The following is a 25349-nucleotide window of genomic DNA, read 5'->3' on the forward strand; positions in this document are numbered from 1 at the left end:
CAACATGCATTACTTTGGGTCTGGGACTGTGAGCACTGATGTGGGGAGGGGGGATGGAACAGGTGAGTCAGGCAGATGCTGGAAGCTGAAATGTTTTTTTCTTATAAAATAAACTTCTGCAAAGCCTGTGAGAAGATTGTGGTGTTGATGGGCTGTATAATGAATATCATAATGCATTGAACAGAAACATGAGTTAACAATATGGAGGAAGTGTCTTGCCTATGGACACAATTAGAAACAGCCCCCATAATAATAATAATAATAATAATAATAATAATAATAATAATAATAATAATAATAATAATAATAGTAATAATAATACCCATTTTAATTCAATAAATCCAAATTGCATGCAAATTATGGTTTTAATTGTGAGGCCGACAACAATTTAAAAAATGTTTAGTCATTCAAAATACTTCTGAGATGAGAAGTCGGGGTTCCGATGTTCGTGAGCTTTTCTCTCGTAAAGTCAGCATTTTTATTTCCCCATGAATGAAAACAGAAGGGGTTATTTGGAAGCCTCCTTTAAGACTATAGACATTTCAAATATTTGCCTCACATTACCTGAAGACCCCTTGAAATCATTTTCTCATCTCCAAAGTTGAGAAAAACTGCAGTAAGGTCTGGACTGATTATTAGAATAAGTTTAGGATTCTTTATAGTCAGACGTGTTTCTGTGTTATTCCTCAGCATGTTTGGGCTGCACTCGCCCGTCGAAACCGTCGCTGTAATTTTGGGCGTTACAAAAATGTATTGACTGTTACTGTGACGTGTCTGGTCAGCTCATTTTGGCACCGTCTTCTTGCTTGGAGCAGTGGTATGACAGCGCCATCTGCTGTCTGACTTCTTCAGTACTGTATTTAAAGAACAAGAGGGTTTATATGCCCCCTCGTTCCGATTTACAGTCCGGTGGGGATGTTTCCATACCCCTCCTTGATCTCTGCACCCATGACCCCCGTGTTGTCCAAACCCATGAGGTGGTACTCTTGACCTGAGCTGTTCTGCTTGTTGCATAGAGGCTTGGGTGCATGTTTGCTAAAATACAGCTCCGAATAGAAGAATTTGAAACATGTTGCAGCGCTAATAATCAATTTAAGACAAAGAAACTCCTTCTGTTGGACAATAGCACTCTTTTCATACTACCCCAAGTGAAACATCTCCGTTTGCACACTCTGACCGTACTCACTAAAGTCTCCGGTGAGGAACAGCGCCTCCGCAGTGGGGGCCCACTCTCTGAACCACAGGCTGTTGTCGGGCAGCCGCTGCACGCCGAAGCTCCTGTAGCTGCGGGTGAACTGGTCGAAGCCGCCCTCCGCCTCCTCCAAGAGCTGCAGCTGCTTCTGAAAAAGCTCATACCTGCAACACACGGTCAGGAGATCAGGCGTCAATGACAAAAAAAATGTCCTACAGTGAAACAGAAAAAAGCCACCCCGTTGGACATGTTCAAAATGCCTTGAAAAACATTGGTATAGAACTTGTAGTGCCACTGATTGTCGTGTCAGACTGCCGAACAGAGGTCGTGGATTACTAGGATGAAACAGGCCTTTGATAGACTTTTAAACATAAAATACTCAAGGACAAGTACACATTTTAATTTACTTGGCCAAGGAACCATGTTTACAGTCAGATGAATGATGCAATGGGAGCCGTCTTTTATACAGCAAAGGGGAAAGAGAGATTTTGTGAATATCTGTCATCTATTCAGTGAGAGTTGATGTGATTTAATGTGTTCTGTTCAGGAAGAGCAGTTTTTTTCCTGGAGATTGGGCATATGTCACCTTCTTGAGATGCAAAAAAAATCTGAATATCGTATGAAGATATAACTTTTTCCAACCATGACATAATCAAACGGCTAGAGCAGCTTCAACATTGACTGGAGTCTCTGCTCATGCTGAAAGGCTCCTGGAGTGGAAGCACATCTTTTACCAGTTAGGAAATATTTCTCCAGCGTGTTACATTGTCTATTATAGCACATTGAGTCAAATTGTAATGAAATAAATAAAATAAAAAACAATTGCAATCAAAAAATTAAACAAAGCAACATGGACAACTGCAACTACTTTTATTAAACCATAAGTCAGAACTTCAAGGGGCAGTAACATTCAAACAATATAATGCTCATAACAGCCTCCCACTAGTTATATAAAAACTTGTGGGAAAAGTAAGACATTTTGTTTTGTCAGACAAAAAAATGGGAATATGCATGTACATCTCAATAGAGGACTACAATGGCATGTTTGGAAAAGATTCAGTTGCAAAATATATTCCAGTATTTTATAACATCACGTCAAAGGGCCCACTACTCTCCAGGTAGGAAATAGTAGGAAAGAAGGCAAACACAAAAAAATATGAAAGAAACCGAGCCATGGACTGGACACCAATAGAAAAATGGGAAAAATTATGTTTTTACTCAATTAGAAAATTTATAATTTTGTTTAGGCCAAGATGAAAAAATGGTGTGTTTCCGGTAACCCGACCGAGCTGGACTTTAAACATTTTATTGCATATTTACTGGCCGTACGTTTCGAGAATGTCAAATTATGTTATAAAGGTGGGCACCTGTGGTTTATTGACAGGTGCGGCCTGTATGAACAATTTATATTTTCTTTGTAAATTTCGTGTGCGCTGCTTTTATTCAAGACCTCTGTATAGCCTGAAAAGTATGGTAGATCACCTTGAAGTGGTCACTGAGGTGCTTATTCCCGAACGACTCCATGACTGTGGGCATATCCCCGGAGATAAGGGCCTGTGCGATAAGTTGAGACGTGCAGGATGGATTCACTGCCTGAGGAATTTATGTGCCCTGAGCCTGAGGTGGAGCTGGAAACTGCCTGCCTGGTGCGTCTCTGAATCCCTTTGGTGGAAGTTGCCTGGGAGTGCCCTGGGGCTGGCCATCACGGCTGCATTCACTCAGCCAGCTCCTCCGTATATGGTCCAGTTATACGGAGTAAGAAGCAGCGCTAGTTTTGGCCCACTATATGGAAATATAATGACAAATAATGGGAACAGTTTTTTCATCTGCTTAATTCTGCTTATGGGGGTTCACAAGTGAATGAGTAGTAGTTATGTTTCATGCAAGATGCCTTTCTTTGACCAACTAGCCAAGTACCTTTACTGGGGTAAGCAATATGGCAGAAGTGTGTTGCCCAGAGACACGATAGCAGTATGCACATTGATCAGGCATGAGCCACAACTCTGAAGCTCCATTTTGTAAATACTCCTGGTACAACAATATGTCAATATTCAGGCCCAGCTGGCCCGATATTACACCTGAACGAGCTAAACAGCTTTATATAGCAAATATTGATATCCACATCAGCCACGTTTCGACTGGCCCTCAGACCACTTTGCTTTAGAGCACTTTGGAATGGTTCTATTCATGGCAGAATGCATCCCCATGCTCTGGGCCTCTACACTGCATTGTAACATCTCTTTGCACTGTAAACAGGCCCCCGGACGGTTTTAAACCAGCTCCCCTGAAAATAAAAAATGTTACTCTTTCCATTTGTTTTATGTTTTTGTACCTGCACATGCCCTTATAAAGATGACATGAAATTAATGAAATGATAGATCAAATAGCTTATTCCGTCACAATTCTTTAAAAAAGTTAATCTTTATGTCATTATACCAACTTTGGTGGTAAAAAAAAATTTGGACATTTAGTCTTTTAGTAAAAGTAAACTGAGTAACTGTAGCCTAATTGAGTTTATGGCATTTGGTTTAATTTCATATAGGGCTCTCTTATATTAGAGTTAAATATACCTTTTTCGTATGAGTTGAACAGCTTGATGCATTTAGCCTGAGCTTATATTCCACTTTAGCTTCTTTAAGTGTCTCTGCCTCTTTACAGAAGTTTGGTAGTTGTTGGAAACACTCGTACGCTGTTTGTCCGTGACCTAAATATCCTTCTCTTCCCTGCAAAAAAAAAAATATGAATAATTATAGATGTTATAGAACCGTAATAATTTGAAAAATACCTTATACATGCTATTAACATGCCTTTCCTTCATTAAAGATCACACAATCTAGGCCGGATTTTTTAAACAACACCTGAGGGCCTCCTGAGACTCTAGGTCATGACCCCAAGGTTAGGAGGAACCAACATGGACACATATGCTCCAAAGTGAACCTTATCGAGACCGTTCAAAAGTGTCTTCAGTCGAAACGTGACTTTCATCCTTGAAAAAGAAGTCTTGTTCTCAATGGATTCTTAATCTGGTTAAATACAAGGTTAATAAATAAAGAAATAGATCGAGGCCGAAGATACATTTGTTTTATCCCTTTACATCAATTAAATACATAGCAGTTTTTATTAGCTTTATAAAAAAGACAGAACGCCGTGTTTTTTAACCTGTAATTTAAACTCAATTTTCCTCATCTATTGAAATAATAGTGGTTCAATATCGTTAATTTCATAACATTGACATGACATTTTAGCTACCAGTAGATATTCTGTATTACGGTTTGTTTTATGTGTTTTTTATTTGACAGGGTACTCATGAAAGAGTTTCTCGCTTTTTTTGCCATCTAAATAAATACATACAATATGGTGAACAATTTACCTCAGCACCATATGCCATATTGCTACTATTAAGACTCTCTTTCTCCATCGCACTGGAGAGAGAACAGAGTAAAGATTCACATTAGGACATGCAGTAGTGTCAAAGTATTAATAGGTGTGAAAGTTGTGCATTTGATTAGAACAAATGGAGGCGCAGGAGTGAGACCACAGGGAATATAGGCGCAGGCTTTGTACATGCAGCTCTGTGTGCACCTCACTGTGGTCTACTGAGACGGAGCCCACTGCACGGAGCCCACTGTGCGGAGCCCACTGCGCGGAGCCCACTGCGCGGAGCCCACTGCGCATTACAAGCCACAGCAGGAGATTTACGTCACACATTTTTCATAAACAGACTACTGATAACTGAAATCATACTTGTTAGTTTGTATTCTATAACAATCTGGTGCCATTGTTGCTCTAGGTTAAGGCTGTTAAATATAATAAAATGGGAAATGTCGTGACAACAAGTTTTTGCCAGAGGCATTCTTGAACTTGCAACTCCAGACTGATATGAGAGAAATTGGGAACAGAATATCAATTTCTCTTCATATATTTTAGTTTGGACATAAACTGCTGACCACTGGCTGATGGTTTTAAGCCACAGATGTTTTGTAGGGTCAAAAAAAAAAAGAAAAAAAAGAGCAGGATACATAATGTTAAGGTCCAGAAAACATTTAGCTGGTGACTGCATGAATGAGAAAATGGTCATTACAAATTTAGGCATGAAAATCAGATGCAAATAGTTTGATTTGGACTCTCAGCAGTGATAATATCCATAGGTTTGTAAGTGAGGAGCTGCAGCTGGATCAGAAGCACTTCAGAAAAAGGCGTTCACACTCAACTTTTGCTCCTTTAGCTTCTTTCAAAACTTTTGCAACGTTCTCTGCAGCCTACTTTATTTGAAAAGCAGCCCAGTGAAACATCCATACAAATTGTGCTCATTATAAAATTGAATATGGAGATGAGAGAAATTAAATTCAGGACTAGTTCTAGGCTTGGGGACGGTTTCAGGGCGCTCCCCAAAAATACTCAGAGCCCTGCAAAAGGTGTTTTTGTCCTTCCGGTTTGACGTGGTAATGGAGCGCAAGAGATTAAGATGGACCCACAGATTACAGTCCTGCTGCTCTTATCTCCTGTTCCGGAAAGAATTCGATCTGCAAAAAGACTGCAGAAAATATCAGGTGGGGCCAGTCAGGAAAGATTCTTACAGGAATTAGAACTACTTTTGAGACACAACAGCCAAACCGATCACCATGGACAAAATACTTGCAGTAGAAAAGCATAAAAAAAAAGAGCACAACTGACAAGACCATTAACAGTCAACAGTTACTGGAATCTTTTCACTTTGCTGAACTGTAAAGACTATACAGCTGAATTCATCACATACCGCAAGCGTTTTCCAGTCTTATTTTTAAGTGATGAACATGGAAATCATCCCAATAAAATCTTAACCATAAAGATCAAACTAGTACTACAGTGAATACGATCTAAGCCAGTCCTCGGTGGGCACAGTTGGGGCTCAGAACACGATTTGGAAGGTGCCAGATAAAACAGACGAGTTCAAAAAAGCCCTTCTAAAAACAAAGTCTAGTCTCCAGAGATGCCTGCAAAAATGTGTCAAGAGCCAGAGAGATTTCATGAATGTGAAACCACAGCTTTACAAGGTGCAGGAAAGTGTAGCATGGATCACAGTTTGCTACAAAAGGGTCAGAGCAGGAGGGTGTGAAAGCCCAAGACATTTCACCTGACTGCTTATGGGAACTCAAAAGTGAAAACAGACAGGGTTTTGCTTTACTTTGTCTTTCTATGTCAAACTCAGTCTTGCATAGTATATATTTTAGATTTGATAATATATGTTCTATCATATTGTTCTTTTAAAAATGACTTCGGGAGGCAGAAGCCGATGTGCACCTACCAGTCAACTAATTCAGCAATCAAATAACCGTTATCTGGAGGCCATGGGCTGAGAAAAGAGGTTTCTTGACTTGGCAGGAATTACACACACACACAAAAACACTTGAAATGTGTTAGTGTTTTTGATATGTGCAAGTACGTTTATCCTATTAATATGCCCTCAAGCAGCATCACTTAAACTAGTTGTACCTGATGTTTGCCATGTAGTCAAGCCACATTAGTGCTGCATGAGACCGCTGTGTGCTGTCTGCGGTGAATTAAAGAGCGTTTTATTGTCACAGAATGAGGATGTGCCCTGTTAGCATGTTAATTGTTGTTTGCATTGCAATGACGGCAAAACTTTGCTCTGGCAGTGAATAATCAGAATTCTAGGACGAGGGATGTCACAATATCAAACTTAAAAAGGTGGAATGGACGATTTTTTTCAGCAAATTTTTTATCATATTTCCTCGTGGCGTGGATAAATCATTTGTCCTGCCACGTATCAATCATAAAACGCACCTACCGCTCACCTGCAGCCGCGTGCGGTTCGTCCCCACGTGTCTAAGCGCATGGATCTATCATAATATAGTTCCCTCAGTGTACGGGGCAAAATGAAGACTGAGAAAGACCGTTCGAGCTGACTCAGAAGTGGACAGAAATCTACGGGAGACGAGCGATGCGATGCGCTAATAAACAAACGCACGTGTGTGTTGTATCAGTCCACACGGGGGAGTGGCATGTGCACTTCCGCCTGCGTTCTCAAATCGCCGAAAAATCGTCCATACCGCCTTTAAGAGTCACAATTATTGTGAGGGGAAATATTGCAATTTTATTGGATTTATTTATCTATTGGATCCCCATTGGTCACGTGACTCATGTTGCGCCTGGAGACCGCTGTATGCCGTAGGAAACAAAAAGCCTTAGCCATACATTTGAGATAATTGAAAAACTGGTTAATTTTGACATCTATAGCTAGAACTCCGGTTGCAATATTTCAGGAATTTTCAAAGTTGGAATATTTACATGGGAATTTATAGGAATCAATGGGAACGAACACTTCAAAAAGGTCTCTTAACAAATGAAGGATTTATCGAAGCATAATCAGAGTTTAAGCAAAGATATACATGTACCTTCATAACCACGGCAAAGAACGGTCAGGGTTTGATGAGGAAGAGGTTTTAGGTAATGAGGCCAACATTTATGGCATTTAAGGGGACGGACTTGTCTATGTCATATTTGGGTCTTAAACCAACTGATGATCAGTCACATCCTACATGAATCCTACATAAAACGAGTGACAGTGTGTGTTGGTGACGCGTCAACATAACATAAAAGCACCAGAGGCCTAAGATTAACAGTGACCCTAAAGAGGATGATTAGAACTGAAGTCACTGAGACGTGACAAAACCCGACACGGCAAAACTTCCAAGAGAATTTATCTTCAAAACACTGGAGGAATAACATTTTATAATTTGCATAGTTTCACAAGGTTAGACTTAAACACTGGAGCTTTTGCAAAAAGTAAATCTATGTCATAGCTTCCAGAAGCTCATTCAGACGGAGAAATGAAAGCGGAGAACTAACCTTGTGCTATTCTGACCCTCCAGCATCAGCCTTCAAAGAGAAGTGCTTCACACATCACCAATTATAAGGATCTATACTAAGAACATGTTGAAGGAAAGGACTTGTTCATGCAAGCTTGGGACAGAAGAAGAAAACTGAAGGTACGGTGTTTGGAAATACATGCAGGGGTAGGATATGTGCTTCATATGTGCCATTAAGAGGTAACTGAAGCCATCTGCTGCTTCTGAGAACATTACTATGATTGTGTTGGGATTAGTCTGTTTTTATCGTCAGGAGACCTACAAATAAGTGACAAATAATTGCTGTAGTCCTACCAATCACAGACTAATCCTGACTAGTCGACTGCAAAAAAAATGTTGAAAAATGGGAATGTTAGCTAGACTATACAGACCCTAACATACATACAAGCAGGTTTACAACAAAGACGGGGGCATCCATTATTAACATTAACATTCTCCATCTACAAGCCTTCAGTCACCTTATTTCAACCTTTATTTGGTTAAAAATGTATTTTATAAGTCTCAAAGTACAATACAAATAATCGTTTGACTAGTCAAGTAATACAAATTAAAATAATTATTGCCAACTAGTTGATGACCAAAACACTGAATCAGAATGTAAGAGTGGCTGGCTCACTAAGTTATGATAAATCGAGATTGTGATATAAAAAAAAAGTTTAATATTAGAACTAGGCAGAAAAAAAAAGCATACGTTTTCTGTAAATTGCACGACTGGCTTTTCATTTTGAAAATCAGTCAACGACAAACTCTGAATTTTGCCTTAAAATGCAGCAGTCCAAAGCTCCAAACTTTCATTTGGTCCAATTTAGGAGATCCACGATGCCAGAGCTGCGAGATGCTAGCGTCACTTGTGCAGGCAGGAGGACAGGAAGGGTAAATAATAAATGTAGTCAACAGAGACGAGGAACTACCATCAGAATGCATCAGCTCTGTGTGTTCAAACCAATCTGAGGCCAGCATCCTGAGAATATGCACCAAACAGCAGCCTGCAGACAAAGAATAAGTAATGAGATCCTGATCAGACGTGGACAGCACACTGAACATTTTAGGAAACGCGAACAAAAGAGATCTAATTTTGCACAAGATGAAACAAGGGCATTAATCTACAGGCTTTTTGTTGATTTTGGATTAATTAGCTTTAGTGACCTAACCATACAAACCAATCATAATATTTCCAGAGATGTTCCTAAATGTGTCCTACATCAATGGAAGAAGACATGTTATATAGTTAGGTACGGTAGGTACTTTATTCATCCCAAATGTGTGTGTAAGTCAAAGGTCAGTGCAGAGTCATTGGAGGATTTGTCAACTTCATATAGTGTGGTTTTTGGACATTTTAAATCAGAATATTGATCTAAAACGATTTTTTTTTTTTTTTTTTTTTTAACTAGTCAGCTGACTTCCATTTTGAAAACTGCTGCGCTGATGCTTCTCCGAACAGAACGCCGGCATGCTACTCCGAACCGAACCCACGCCAGCACACCACTCCGAAGCGACCAGAACGCCGGCACGCCAGTCCGAAGCGACCAGAACGCCGGCACGCCAGTCCGAAGCGACCAGAACGCCGGCACGCCAGTCCGAAGCGACCAGAACGCCGGCACGCCAGTCCGAAGCGACCAGAACGCCGGCATGCTTCTCCGAACTGAACCCACGCCGGCATGCTACTCTGAACCGAACGTGAGCATGGTACTCCGAATCCACTTGCTACTCAAAACCAAGACCATGCTAGTATGCAATGTTTAACCCACACGCTACTCCGATCCACGCTGCTCAGAGAATGCTGCTCCATGCTTCGCTAGCCACGCTGCTCCGATTCACACATATTCACACTACGGAGAAGCATCTGATCATCCCTTCCTTTTTATTTATTCCGCCTCACCTCCTTCCCTAGTGTCTATGAACCTGACCGAGTCGATGCCAATGATCCCCTCTTCCAGAAGGAAATGGGCAATCGCGTCCAGGTCTTGGTTTAAACATATACTTTGATCCATCTCTGGTTTATCATCAGGACACTATTCGGTTCACTCTTGTGCATCGTGCAGCTTCCTCCGCAGTAAAGGCGAAATTCATAAAATGCAGCCCTTGGTCAATACTGGACTACTTAAGTCACAACCATCAGTGGTGTCCAGAACGCTCACTCATCTTTTATTAACTCATTAGTTTGGGGGTCCTGAATTGGCTTGGCAAATCGCCGAGACGGAGCCCCCCACATTGAGTCCCATTGAGCCATTAGTCTGCAGTTTGAGCTGCCATGGATCAGTGTCCATCTCACATCAATAAATCAGTTATTTGCACATCTTTGCGGTGCAGTGGTCCTAGTTAATGAACCGCTTTAAAAAAAAAGAGATCACTTTTTTTCACGTAATGACCTCAAATTTGTTAGACCCCATAAGGTATTTTCATTCTCTACAAACCAGGAAGTGCACTATTAGCACGCTAGTTGTCCTTCCTTTTTATTATAAAATAATGAAAAAAATAAGCATGTTAGTTAATCATCACATGGTTAAGCGCTAGAAAGTTGATTATGCATAGTGCGTCTTAAAAATATTGTGTACTTGCCTTTAATATAGACACTATACCGCTACACACAGAAAACCTAACCCTTTCAAACTCCATAAAATCCCTAAAATCCCCTGAAAAGTTGTCAGATCTGCTAGAATACTTTTAAGTGTATCCCAAGCCCTTGTCGGTGTGAAGAAGAGTTCAACAACTTGAGATGAGCGTTAGCGCTGTTAGCCATGACACGCCGCTCACCTCTGAGCTTTAGCCTCTGCGCCCCTCGCTCAAAGCTCAGCAGCACCGCATGGGACTGGGCACGGCCTGGCTTCACGCTACAGATGACAGCTTTTACAGACTTACATTTGATGATTGGATGGATTACAAAAAGTACAGTTTTTCTAATTATGCAAATATTTATTATCGTTTGTTATATAAACAGTCAACTTTGAAAATACAAGCTGAAAATGACAGGAAGTAGTGCAGAGTTCTGAAAGTAATCCCCATAATGTCATCAATAGGCAACATTCAGGAACAATTTACACACATTAGACACATTTTGCTGACTGTTTAAACAACCCTTTAATGACAATACAAGTTGTTCATGTATTATTATTTGTCAGTTCATAAATAATGTGTAATTATATATTATTTTACAGTATGGTTGCTGGGTAACAGTTGTGAAATTGCCTCTACCTACTTCATATGCCTTATTGACATTTTATAACCTAATAACATAGCTTTTGTGATTAGTGGTTGGGGGTTCCAAATCTGCAGCATTGTCACCCTTTTCAGGCATCAGTCTCAGACGGACGGCAGAGATAATTTCTTGTAGAAGAGTGTAATCCTTGTGCACTGTAATGATATTATAACAATCATCTCTGCATTCACCAAATGCATTTTACTGCTTACATTTTCATCCCTATTAAAATTATTTACAGCAGGCCTGGAACCTGAAATTTTACAGTGTGAATCCATCATTCTGTGGGATGGGCTGGATGACCGGAGTCACCTGTACTGATATGGATTTTGGGGGCCCGATAGAACCACAGATATATTTAATAATGTAAAACAAAATAGTTTATTAGCCGCCAATTATAAAAAGTGTCAGGCTCTATTCATTTAAAATTCATCTAATCCTTAGTCCAGGCAATTGTCCGTAGCAAATATAATCCAGTATGTTGTTGACAACAGCAGTAGCAGCGTGTGTGCTAATGTTAGCTGACCAGAAAAGTATCTTCTCCACACTGACACTTTGATGAAAAGTCCTATGTTGTCACTGGTGTGCTTTGTGCGGAAGTTAACTTTTATTCATGACTTTGTAGCCGAGTTCAGAGTATTTGAATCCAGCTCTGCCTCAAGTCAGAGCCACGAATGGTCAGAGCCACGAATGGTCAGAGCCACACAAACATGAGCGTCACTCTGGAGCTGCACTACATCATCTCAGAAGACGAGTGTGTTTTTCTGAAGTCTTCAGCTAAGTGCCTTTCCTCCAACGCACCTGTCACCCAGTCAGGTGTGCAGAGTCAGGTGTGCAGAGTCAGTCCAGAATTCTGTATTCTGGAGTTCAAGTTCAAGCTTTAAAACGATGTACAACATGCCCAGGTGGACGCAATATTGCCAATATTCGTTTGGGTCCTAGTCACCTGGGCCCCGTTTGTCACTGATCACATTAGGTTCTCTTTTTTCAAGTCCAGAAGAACACTATCCACTTCCTCCACAGGTCATTGTGTTGTTTTGTGTCGTGGTCCTGTGAGCAAGGAGTCGTAATATTCCACTCCGCACGACCTGCGCACATCACACAATGTTTGGGCTACAAGGCGACAAACACCAGGGGCTCCTCAGGAATTAACATTCACACAGCACAGCTCTACATGCAATATAATGTGTGATCTTCATGTGCAACAGAGACCGGGGAGTCATGCTGTGTGAAGATGTGAAGGAGACACTCTGCAGGATACGAACCACACCCCACACAGGAGCCTGCTGCAGACATGGATATGAGAACATGTCAGCAAGACAATATGTAGATCCAAGCATGTATGCAAATAAAAATGTAGTATGTTTATAGAGATTACATTTTCAACAACATAATTTAAAGTTGCAAAACACTAGAAAGTATTATGGTTAGGTTTATGGCTTTCTGTTTAAAAATGTATTATTCTAAAGCTTCACCTTTGTCAGCAAACAAGACAATGATATGCATGTTCTCTGAGGAGATTTATGCTGATGTCGTATCAGTCAGAACAAATGATATAACTCAGTTTAGTGCTGCACGTGTTGATACTGCAGAAATCAGCTCAGTTACACAGTACTTTGTGTCATTTATAAGCCACCATTGTTTGCTTGGACACAAACAGACTGGACGGCGCTGTAGGGTTCAGAGACCTTTGCCTTACACATTAGCATTAAACTTTATACGAGACCCACAAAATATTTAGAAACTGTCAAGTGCCAAAATTACCGTTCATCATAAAATCACAGTCGGTTTAACTTCAGCCGACGCGCTGTAAAATTAGTTCCACACTGTCATTTTAATAGAAAATATAAGAATAATATCAGCCCTAGATAGTGGAGTGTGAAAATTATAATTAGCGTTTTCTGACAATTCCAATAATGTCAAGCATGAGTTGCCGAATACAAAAAGAGAAAACTGGAAAATGATTGCTGGTTGACTGAGTCTACAATAATCACTGTCAACTCAGAAGGTGTGAAAGCAGACAGGAGGCTTCAGACTGGGGGGGAAGAACAACAAGAGCTCAGGGTTTGGATAGGAATTAGAAATAACTTTTTGTGTATGAGATACTCGGAATATGCATTTATCATGTATTCATTATTACAATTATTATTTATTTATGTTGTTAAAACGAACATTTAAGGTTTATAGTAGCACATTCTGTTCAACTTCTTTCATTTATAATTGGTTGCTTGTAAATTGTAGCGTGTGCTCTTAAAAAGGAGTAAAAAAAAGGTACCAATAATCCCAACTGAACTGTGCTTTATATGTTTCTCCTTCTCAGTTTAAAGGTAGGCTTGTCCCTGCAGCGGTTTATTCACAACTAGATCAGCCACAACATGGACTACGACGTGGATTTAAGTGACATTGAATGCACAGAAATGACCCGAGAGCCGTCTCACGAGTAAAACTGCTGCTGTTCAAGAATAAAATAATAAAACGTTGTCCAGACTCACCATGAGCAGCAAAGCCTCTGTCGCAGAAAGAACAATTATTCCACCAAATCCTGTTCTTCAGTGCGTCATAACGGTGCACAGACACCATCAGCAGACTTTATGCAAATTACCCATGTGTCTTTAGGCTTCGTTTCTGAATATGCGCAATTACTAAACCATTAAAAGCTTTTATTTCAGTATTTTTAAATAGTTTGGTTTATGGCTCTGTTAAAGCATCAGGTTCCTTTTCCCAAATCTTTCCTAACGGAGCAGACTGTCGTCGTCATCATGATGTGTTGATGTGCATCCGATTTGACTTACGCAGTTCCTCGCCAACTTCAGGTATTCAGAAGGAGCTAAAAAGTCATTAAGAGTTTGAAAGCAACTGAAACTAGACACTGAAACTAGCAAACCAAATGAGAGCCTCACATCTGGCTCATTCGGCTTTCTGATTGTCTCGAGAACCAAAACACCGAATGAAAACCTCGACAACCTGTCCACCATGTCCTATGCTTTTGTGATTAAGAATAAATCAGCTTTACAACTACAATCAGTTAAAAGTTGATTTGCATTTAAGGTCATAGAACAATGTTTCTTATGTTGAGTGAGGCCAGTGTGTTCTGAGCTGTAACAGACATTTCTCAGCATTAGCTCCGTGTGCAGTTCACTTTAGCCTCTGTCGTCACAGACTTTGTTTCATAATCAAAGTCCTCTCTGTTCTTTCACACAACAACTCTGCTTCCTGGTCGCACTCCTAAGTTTAAAACACGCCGCTCTCCTCCCCTGTTGTGCTTTAGTTGCTGCAGGTCTGCGCGGAACAAGCTCCGTGTGAAACGAAAGTACCACAAGGCGTTCCATGCGCTCCACACACACCACAGATTCACATTGTTTTAATTAAAAATGTAAATTAAACAAATCATCAAGGCAATAAAATAATCAACGCTTTTTTGTAATCGAATTCCTCAATTTACTCGATAAATATTTGCAGCCCTAATTTGATAGATGTCCTCATTCTGTAACTTGAGGTTCTAAACTCAAGCAATTATGAACAAGAATAATTACAATACTTGCAACAAACACAACATACCTAGAAATGACATTTCTAAAATAGCACTGTGTCATCTCTCCTGGCCTCAACAACCTCTTCAGTAAAATTGATTTGCAGACAAGATCAAACAGAGCTTGGAGCCGTTTCCGAGAGCGCAGTGTTGTAATCCAGCAGCAGCGTGTTTACCTTCAGCGGTTACTGTGCAAAGTCAGGTGAGGACGCAAGGTCACAGCACTTACCTAAAATAACACTTCTCTTTAGGTAAACGGTAGCTACGTACGAGCTCACCATACAAAACAACTGCACACATTTACACATTATGGGATCATGTTACAAGAGAAAGGTGCCGTGTCATGCTCTGCAATAGATCACAAGCAAGAAGAGCAGCCAAGCTTTAATCAGCAAGATAAAGAAAATCCACTAAAGAAAAGTCCTCTGCATTGGTAAAAGCTCTCTAAATCGGTAATATTTCACAGAAAACCCACAGAAATCCTTATAAGCCTCAAAAATAATGGGTCTAAGAATAAACTTTGACCCGACAGAGTACAATCATTGCATCATACACAAAAACATTGTTAAAGTCTATAAGAACTAAAGGTAGCAATTTATGAACGCTTCATTTAGTAGCGTTTCTCAAAACCGTTCAAAGTTGTGGCGCCAGTGATTCCAACTCACTCAGGATTCTCTAAAATGGACATTAAAAGAAAGTAGTGACACAGGAGAAGTTGGACATGTTTCTTGTGGATTTTATCAGACGATTTGGATCATTTATGAGACAGACGTGAGCCGCATCAGAGGAGGAGGACGAGGTGAGCGTTTAGTAGCGCTTCAGCTCTGTGATACGTGCACTTTCTGTATCATTTATCATACGTTTAGACAGGAACATAACATACATCTTGCTGTTAACATGGTTTGTGCATTGTTCTGTTAGGATGAAAATGGAAAGTTTAAGCTCTGCCCCTTTAAACTGGCTGCTGGGCTCCGCATGCGCTGTAGTGTCAGTAAACATTCTTTTGTACCCGAGTCAAACATGTGGACTTTTAAGAATGCCTGCGACTGGAGTCTAGTCCGTCTGCGGCGCACACTTGGCGATTCAAACATGAGTCCAGTCTCCACACTACGAGACTGAAGCAGCTGAAACTAAGCTCAATAGTGATGACGGAGTGAGACTGTGCGCCCGAAATAGAAACAAAAATCGGGCTAAATTTCATGCAGTGAGTCCTCAGCTTAAGACGACATCGACTAATTAATCGAGTGAAGGACTACATACAGGCAGACCTCACTAGCTTTCATCCACAAAAAGTAAAGAAAATAAAAAGCACATGTGATCTATTAGGGAAGCACTCACCGAAGCAGACAAGGAAAAATGCAGTGCTCAGCTTCACATTGGGACTCCTTGTACAATGTATTTTTCAGGTTGTGTGATTCTGTGCATTGTGACAGCCCTACAAACACCAGCACCTAAATGGAAGGTAGGTCAACTCAGGTTTGGTGTTCGGTTGTAAACTGCATATGTTGTAAGTGTTAAGCAATACAGGACAGTTAAAGCATAGCCCATTTCAAAACTGCCATTTCAAAACTGCAGCCAATGAGCAGAAAATGATAGGATTTGCCTCATATAATTTTAAACTCACTTACAAATTATAACTTGGATCTATGGCTGCTTGGACATAGTCAGCTCATAATAATGTAGACTCATTTATGGTCATTCTCAAAAAGGGGTAGGCAATATTAACAAAATCGAATATCTTTTTTGGGGGGCATAATGTAGATATAATGTATTATTAGTATTGTTAATAATAATAATATTAATACCACTACTACTAATAATAATAATAATAAAATGTATCAGGAATGCTCCTGTAAATTAAGGTTCAAATATCACACACACACACACACACAAAAACTCACAATGGCAGAGATATAACTTTATGTCCTTTTGCATTAGACGATTTAAGGCCATTTTTCATTATTGTGCGTGTGCGTCATAAAGCAGACACCATTTGTTCTGCTGTTTTTTTTTTTTTACAATCGCCTTCACCATCTTAGGGGTGCCATTTGCTTGTAATTTGATTGCAAAAGTATCAGTACTTTTCCACATTGAAATGAATGGGGCATTGAACACAATTCAGTTTTTCAACAAATGTTCAACTTTCCACGCTTCAAAACACTTTCAACACATTCACAATTCAACAAATTAGTACTTACACACAAGCAGTACTCTTACACACACACACACACACACACAAGCAGTACGCTTACACACACACACACACACACACACACACGCAAGCAGTACCTTTTACACAAATATTGCACTACTTCAGCTTAAAGGTCCCATAACATGCAAAATCGACTTTTCAGAGCTTTTAACCTTCTTACATTGCCATTTGTGCTTCATATATGTACCCGGAGTGTTTTTTTGATTGATTCCCACAGTGTTTAGCTATAGTACAGACTATATCCTTTCCTCGAATCTCCAAACTGACGGCGGGTGGGTGCAAGACCGCGTCATAAGGGCAGGCACGCGTCACCATAACAGTCAACGACAACCGATAAAACTTCAGATCAACAAAATGTGTGCTAAACTGATGTTAATTCTACAGCGTCCGCAGAACAGATAGACTTATATATATATAAGATAAGATAAGATAAGATATTCCTTTATTGTCCCACATGGGGAAATTTCATTGGTGCAACGCAGGTAGATACAGAGGTAGATACAGAAGAACAGATCACTTATAGGAAGTCTGAAAAACACTTTCAGTAGAAGATCTCCTATAAATAAATAAAAACTCCCATAGACAAATAAATAAATAAATACCATTGCATGTGTCACGACAGTAATTGCACATGAATGTGTCACGACAGCACATAGATTGCACATGAATTTCACAGTAATTGCACATATGACAGAATTGCACATCAGTATTAGGTTAGGTCAGTATTGCGACGGGATAACGTGACGATCTCCGGGTAAGATGACTGTTCTCCGCAGTTTCATGAGTTCCTCCTTTGTGTAAACGCGGTACGGCGCCGGGCGGGGGGCGGGGCCGGAGCCGGGGGGGCGGGGCCGGAGCCGGAGCCGGGGGGCGGGGCCGGAGCCGGGGGACTCAGAGCCAAGACACATCGCAACGACACGACGAAAACACTCAATCCAGCCGAATAAAGTCAAAACAAGTTAATTTAAAGCGATTCCAGTGCGTGTCCCGATCGTTCGTGAAGTTCCTCTTTCATATAAACGTGTATATAAACGTGTACCGACGACACGTCGTACTTTAGCGCGGCCGGACGGCGCGCGGGGGGGGGGGGGGGGGGGGCTGGTGGGCTCGCTCGGAGCTAGCTCACGTCACAACAACACAACGAACGCAACGAAAAACGCTCAAATCCAGCCGAAAAAAGTCAAAAACAGTTGAATTAAAAAACTATTCCAGCGCGTGTCCCTATCGTACAGTAAAATAGAAAAAATATACTAACTATATTTACAAAATATAGGAGATAAAGCACAATAAGTGTGAGAAAGGAGAGAGCGTTTACACCGGGCTGCCAGCTGTACCAGCGCCTTATGACGTATGATATATATCCGGAGCTCCAGCGCAGACAGCGGTGCATGAGGCTGCATGCCCGGGGTTCAGTCACCTCCACCAGGCTGAACAGCTGTCAGCTCCGCCGTGCGCCGCTCCCTCCGCGCGAGTGAGTGACCGATTGAGCTTCAGATCAACAAAGAGTCTATTTTGAGCCTAAATAAAACTGATGTTAATTCTACAGAGTGCGCAGAACACAGAGAGAGAGAGCGAGAGCGAGAGCTAGAGCTATATAAAAAAGTATGTCCATCACGCTCTTATTTCCGGGTTTTTCGGTATCGGATAGAACTTCTCTCCGTTTATTTTCCCGGTTGCTGCATCAACTGCCACATAAACCGTCACCATTGTGATAATAGTAAAGAGTGTGATATCATTATTGAAGTTTTGGGCCTCTTTGAGCCGTGTTTTGTCGTAAATCGAAGCAGAAAAACTCTGGTATAGAATGGGCTTGTATGGGGAGACAAGCACTGATGACAGCCAAGAGCCTGGGGGAGCGTGGGGGGAGCGTGGGGGGGGGGGGACATGGGGGGAGCGTGGGGGGCGGCCGTGTGACGTCACGTGAATGCTCTCTATAGTCAGGACCGGCCCTGTCGTCTTTCACCGCGGCTAGAATCGAAAACGTGATTATCGAGTTAGATTGTTTACACCCCCACCGTCTCCGGGGTGGGCGGGGCACACACACACTCTCTGAGACTACGTCACGGGTGGGCGGGGCACACGCGCACTCTCTGAGACTACGTCACGGGTTGGGCGGGGGAGCCAGATCGCTCTTCGCAAGGGTGGGGGCGAATATCAAACCAAGCCGTTTGCATTTCCGGGTTGGTGAGGGGGTCCAAGGTATGGGTGATATTTCTTAACCATTATGTTATGGGTGTTGCACAACCCTTATTATTATTATCAAATATACACTTAGGCTAGACTACAAAACGTGAAAAAAAGCATGATATGGCACCTTTAAAGTCTAAAGAATAAAGTCTAGAGAATAAAGTCTAGAGAATAAAGTCTAAAGTATGAAGTCTAGAGAATGAAGTCTAGAGAATAAAGTCTAAAGTATGAAGTCTAGAGAATGAAGTCTAGAGAATGAAGTCTAAAGAATAAAGTCTTTACTACACACATGTATTACTTTTACGCAAGAATGCAGGCACTCACATTGGCTTCAGCCATTGCACATCATCTAGTTTTGATTAGAGATAGTATAATTGACGTTATTATTTTGCATTCCTTCAAAACGACACTGTGATATTTTAAATTTTTTGACTCATCTTCCACGTCGACTCTCAAATTGTATCTGCAACTGCCATTTCCCCCACAGACTACAGTGATAAAAAAAATAACGTTTGTCTTCATGTAAACAGTGGCCGCTGTTACATGACACTCAAAATCTGATTATTATCAGATTTTTCTACTCATGGTCCATCACATACTCACAACACATTTTACGTTTGCATGTCTTTAAATAATGTTAATGGTCCAGAAATCCGCATATAGACACAGCCACAACCAGTAACCATTTGTTCACTTCGTCAATGGACGTCAAATGCTATAAAGTTTCAGGAACTAGCCCATTTGATTGATTTATTTTTAGTTAAGTTCCCAACACAGACGCCAGCGGCTAACATCGCATAGCCCGGTTGTAAACAGCAGGCTACGTAACACGCGCGTCACCGCTGAACTGTCAAACACTGGACGCTGAACTGCGCACGTGCATCTCCGCTGTGTCTTGAGTTAGCGGTTCATTCACTCCAGTTTAGCGGGGAAACAGCCGCACAATCCCCGCAAGCACAGCCTCAACGCCCCGCTGTGGCTGCCCCCGCCGTGGCAGGGGGGCGTTCACCAAACCTCCCCTCACTCAAAATGTCAAACGTGAACTCAAGGTGACTCGTGTTGTGGGGAAAGACCTCTGAAACGTGTTGTTATTGTGTCAGACAGCTAGCCACGTCTTAGCTTTAGCATGTAGCTTCAGCGCGGGCTAGTTTTGGAATGACGCATGCAAAAAAAAAGACATAAACCGCTGTATTTGCCAGAGTTTTACCTGCGCTTGAAGTCTTTCACGTAGGGCTTTAGGTAGGGGTCCATTTGTAGAAGACCTTTGAACTCAGTGGGTGCAATCCCATCCTCGTCTGCCTCTGCCATGGCTCCTTCAGACCGGAGCAATCGAGTGCTGCTGCCGGTGCTTGTGGCGTCTGATGCCCGCTGTCTGGCTCTGGCTCTGGCTCTGGCGGTGGCACGGGTGAAGCTGGGCAGCATGTCGTCCGCGCAGGCCTTAAATACCCTCCGGGCACCGCGTGGGTGGGTGTGTCCGGCAGTGTCCGTGCCAGGGCCGGCCTTTGTCTCCTTTAGTGTCCAGCTGGAGATGAGCCATGAGAGGAGGAGTTTTCAAACTATCTGTAACTTTAAGCTCACGTCCAGGGCGCGTGTTTGGCGGAGGCTGCTGTTCAAATCAAACGTGGGTCAAGTGGGTTTGTTGAATTAACGGGATAGAGAATAAAAGTTGGCGATACGAGTTTATGAAGTTTACATTTGAAGGAAAGCTCAAAGTGCTATGGTAAATCGATGCCTTTAAGTCATCAGATTTTGATGGGAGGCAAAACTAATGATATTATTATATGTTTTAACGTTGAAGTTTGTCATTTGTTGTTATGTGTAGCGTTCTAAATCAGATTTTATATATATATATATATATATATATATGTAATTCTTAAAGTAGAAAACCTACTTTTTTATTCATTGTTGAGTTAAAATTGAACATTTTTCAATGTCCAAAATTCATTTAGATTTCATATTTCAACCAATAAAAAATTACATTTATAAAATAGTCACAATTACTAGTTTTAGTCCTTGCAATTATATTGTCCTAAACAATCACAATTATTGATTACCTAATCATCTAGACACCCTTAGCTGTCACATTTTGAAACTAAGAGAAAAAAATATATTACTATATTGTATTTGAAAAATGTGCCAAAGTGCAATCATATATATTTGTTTCAGTCAGAAAAGACTAAAGTCATTTGTAGATTGGATGCCTTTTTGAAGGGTGCCGTTTGTCTTCATCAAAGAACATGATGGTTCATATATTTTTGATAATATGCCTCGTAGGTGAATGTTGTATTTGGATGTATACTATATTACTTGTTTGTGCTCCTTACATATTATATACATTCCATATATTTTCAGCTGACTAAGTATAATTACAGTTGTGCGCAAATGTCCTTCTTTATGCAGCTAATATACTAACGTTTTAAGCCCCATTTAACCCTGTTAGTTGGCCGGGAGCTGTATTTATGCACTCTGATAGCGTTTTGAGCTATACAGCATGAAAGACCATGACAATGCTATAAGTAAAGCCCAATAATGCAAGACTTTTAAGTTATATTACACCGAAGCATAATAATTGCTGCATGAACTAGTATAGCAGCACACTGTACACAACAGTATTTCACCCTTCAATAGTTCTCCTCATATTGTGATATTGTGGGCACCCAACATGGCAGAACAAATGTAGTGTATTACATCAACATTGGGGTGTAATTGCAGTGAGCATGTTGCCCTGGGCTAGAACCACACAAAGGAAATCGTTCTCGCAATATAACAAAGGAGGCAGGCCCTACTACAACCGCAGATCAAAGTTAACATTTGTCTTTGATAGAACAGCAGCAGCAAAAACTCAAATGCACCTGGAATGTCACAGTAAAAGAGTGACATTGTTGAGAGACAATGTCACTCTGATTCGGGAGAGACAAATCATATTTTCAATTATCATATTTGACTTTTTTGTCTGGTCAGTCAGTTGCTTGTTTTACTTCACAACTCCTGCTTTGATAGAGTAAAAGATACTTCATACGCAAAGTTCAAACAAACATACACTTTTTCTAGTACATTATATCAAATTTGAATGCAACTGTTCACAATTATTGATGTCATGCGTCTTGTATTGGCTCAATATCCCTCTGTGGGACCAGCTTTATGAAATCAAACTTTCTGAATGATTAAGTTAAGTTAATTTGTCAGAATCAGTGTGGAACATCTTCAATCTAAAGTAATAAGTCTAATAGTTTCTAAATCGCTTTCAGTGGTCCAGACTTATGTTCCTCACTTTTTTATGCAACCTAACCAAATTCTTCTTTTACCATCATGCTAATGCTAAAAACAACTAGCATGCAAACAGCAAACTAGCATTGCGTCCAGGTCTGCAGTCGAAACATTTCCTTTATTATTAAATTCAAAGTGCAATAGCCTGATTTTTTACATCTGCATTTAGGGAAATACCATTTTACTCAACTACATGGATGAAAATCTGGTACAGGATCAGAATTATATATTTGCAAATTAAAATGACACATGGGACTCAATTCTTGCAAATAATGGGAGGTGTTCTGTCTATGTAGGGTAAATGTATTCAATACTAAATTCTATTCTATTTTATTATATCCTGTCGAGGCTCCATAGAATGGGTATTAACTGATATGATGTATGAAGGAAATGTCAGAATGTAACAGGTACTTTGGCACATGCTCAAGACCATGTCATCATTTTAATATTACATTTTGACCCCAGCACATGCTTTGCAACCCCTCGTGGGGTCCTGACCCCCACTTTGAGAATCACTCATCTATGGGACTGGATTGGAATTCATGGTTAGGATGTGACCTGGCCAGGCCAGACTGTCTGCAGGGGGACTAAGGACAAGTACCTAATTTGAGCAAACCTTATGAGTAATAAGTTCTGGATTATTGACAACTAATTCTGAAAATGTGGAAGGGCAAGACACTGACCCATTATGATATCCTGCATTATCACCAGTGCTCTGAACTCTGAATGAATAATGGGATAGATTTAACAATATAATTATACAAACTGAACCATAATAAAATAAATTTAAAAAATTACACATTCCAGTGACATTAAAATCTATTGTTCTCAGATTTTGATGTTAATTGGAATTTGGGGAGGCTCGGCACATCAAAATGGCTTCAGCACTGTGAAGTTCAGAAGAGCCCAGCACACAGGCACTAGCTCCACTGATATGACTCAAATGAAAAAATACAATTAGTCTTTCAGTACATGTAATTATTGATCAAAGCAGTGAAATGCATCAGTGTGTTTAAACAGCACAAAACACCTCCAGATTAATTTCACACATCCACAGTGCAGAATTAAACCAGATGTTGAAGCCGAAAGTTTCATTTCAAACTTTGTATTAAAGATTGTGATGGAGCTACTAATCTGTCAAAATGTAAACGCCATTTTATTTCCTTTTAATATTTACAGATGAATCTCAACACTCAGTAAGGTGTTCCCTCATCAGGATTTTGTGTTAGTACTCCATCTTCTGGCAATAGAGGGCATAATCAAGGAAAAAACAAAAGCTAGTTAGAGATTGCAGTAGTAATGAGCGAGATTTGATACATTTGAAACCTCCAGATATCTACCTTTGACGTTACAAATCTGGAAACAAAGAAACTGAAGATAACCAATAACCAACCTTTTTGAAGAGGGAACAATGTTACAACTCAAAACATGCACAATAGAGAATTCTCCAGTCTAGTCCAAGCTGGGCTCAAGGTCTGGAGATGTCTCCAAGAGCGCTGTAGGCAGTTCACTCCTGACCGGCTGCCCCAGGGTCATTGAAGGATGAATGAATCTCCCTCATGAGGGATTAACAAAGTATACCCTAACATGTGTCTCGCATATGTAATTGTTTCTACTTCAGTGTTGTGGGTTTTTCTCCAAGCCATAAATGTATATACCCTGCTGCCATAGAAGTTTAACAATACTTATTCAAATATCTGAATTAATTGATCCATAATGTGACCTTAACCATGACATGGTTTATTGACCGATAATTAAACAGATGTAATTAGAATATACAAAAATAGACAAATGAGTCATCAATAAGTAGACAGAATTACGTCATTTGAAATAAATGAACACATTGGTTGAAATGTGGGTGTCAAAAGGTTTAGTTAAATGTAATCAAGTCCCTACATCATTGAGGATAAAGTTTACCCAGAGGGAAAGTAAATATAATTTAAGGGGAACGTGTATATTTGACAGACCTTATGTGAGAACAATGCTGAGGGAACATTGTTTGTCAAGTAAAGGAGTTAAATTATGGAACAATTGTTGCGATGAATTAAAAAAATGCCATTTCTTTATTTCTGTTTAAAAGGATCTTTAAGGAAACAATCATAGAAAAATATTTAGCAGAATGAAAATGCAGCTTTGTTATAATACCTTGAATGCTTGTGGAGGATACTTGTGAGCAGACTGTCCAGTATTATGTAGTGTTGTTTTTGTTGATGAACTGTTGCTTGTGAACTATAAAATGTCCACCAATGTTGAGCGTTTGAGAGAAGGGTCGGCACAATAAGCCTTGGCTTCTGCCTACACCTGGTCAAAAAACATTAATGTATCTCGAATTTAGTTTGTGCTTGAATGTTGAGCACCTTTTGTTTTGTTTTTGACCAAACCACAATAAATAAAAAAATAAAAATAAAAAAAAATAAAAGGTGAAATGAAGATGAAAGTGGCCAAGAGTGTAGTCTGAAGTTTGGGAGGCTAGAGAAGTCTGTATAACCTTGTATATTACTTTACTTATGTAAAGAATTGTATTAACCTAAACAATTATATTCTTTAAAGAAGAGTTTCAAATGGGCTCTACAGGACAAAACCATCACCTGACTGGATGGATCAGCCCAAAGTCCTTCTCGCAAGGCCCATTTGGTACAAAACAAGGAATAACCGATAATAGGACCGTGTGTTCTCAAAATGTACATAGTTAATCATTTTCGATATTTGCAGAACAATATTGATACAAGTCGTGCTCATGAATGACACAGCAACAGAATGAACCGAGGAGAGTGGTATTCGAACCAGTAACTTTGTGGTTTTAGGACATACAATCCAATCACAGCCAATCATAATCAGTACAGGTTAGATCAGGTAAAAGTAAAAGGGACGCTAGGCAATTTCTTTGGTGGAGGATC

At 40.3% G+C, this 25349-nt stretch overlaps 1 protein-coding gene across 1 annotated transcript in view; it reads right to left on the reverse strand.

Moving 5' to 3' along the window:
* Positions 1–20622, reverse strand: part of gbe1b (glucan (1,4-alpha-), branching enzyme 1b) — a 202699-nt gene extending 182077 nt beyond the window's left edge. Inside the window, exons 1-2 of the mRNA XM_072460189.1 lie at positions 20393–20622; positions 1187–1356 (exon numbers count right to left, since the gene is read on the reverse strand). Coding sequence (XP_072316290.1) covers positions 1187–1356; positions 20393–20607 — 385 coding nt within the window. The 5' untranslated portion in view covers positions 20608–20622. The remainder of the gene's footprint in view (positions 1–1186; positions 1357–20392) is intronic.
* Between the last annotated feature and the right edge of the window lie 4727 nt (positions 20623–25349).

Source organism: Eucyclogobius newberryi, unplaced genomic scaffold (genome assembly GCF_026437365.1).
Source record: "Eucyclogobius newberryi isolate DKJ021-1_F unplaced genomic scaffold, fEucNew1.0.hap1 SCAF_10, whole genome shotgun sequence".
NCBI classification, from domain to species: Eukaryota; Metazoa; Chordata; class Actinopteri; order Gobiiformes; family Gobiidae; genus Eucyclogobius; species Eucyclogobius newberryi.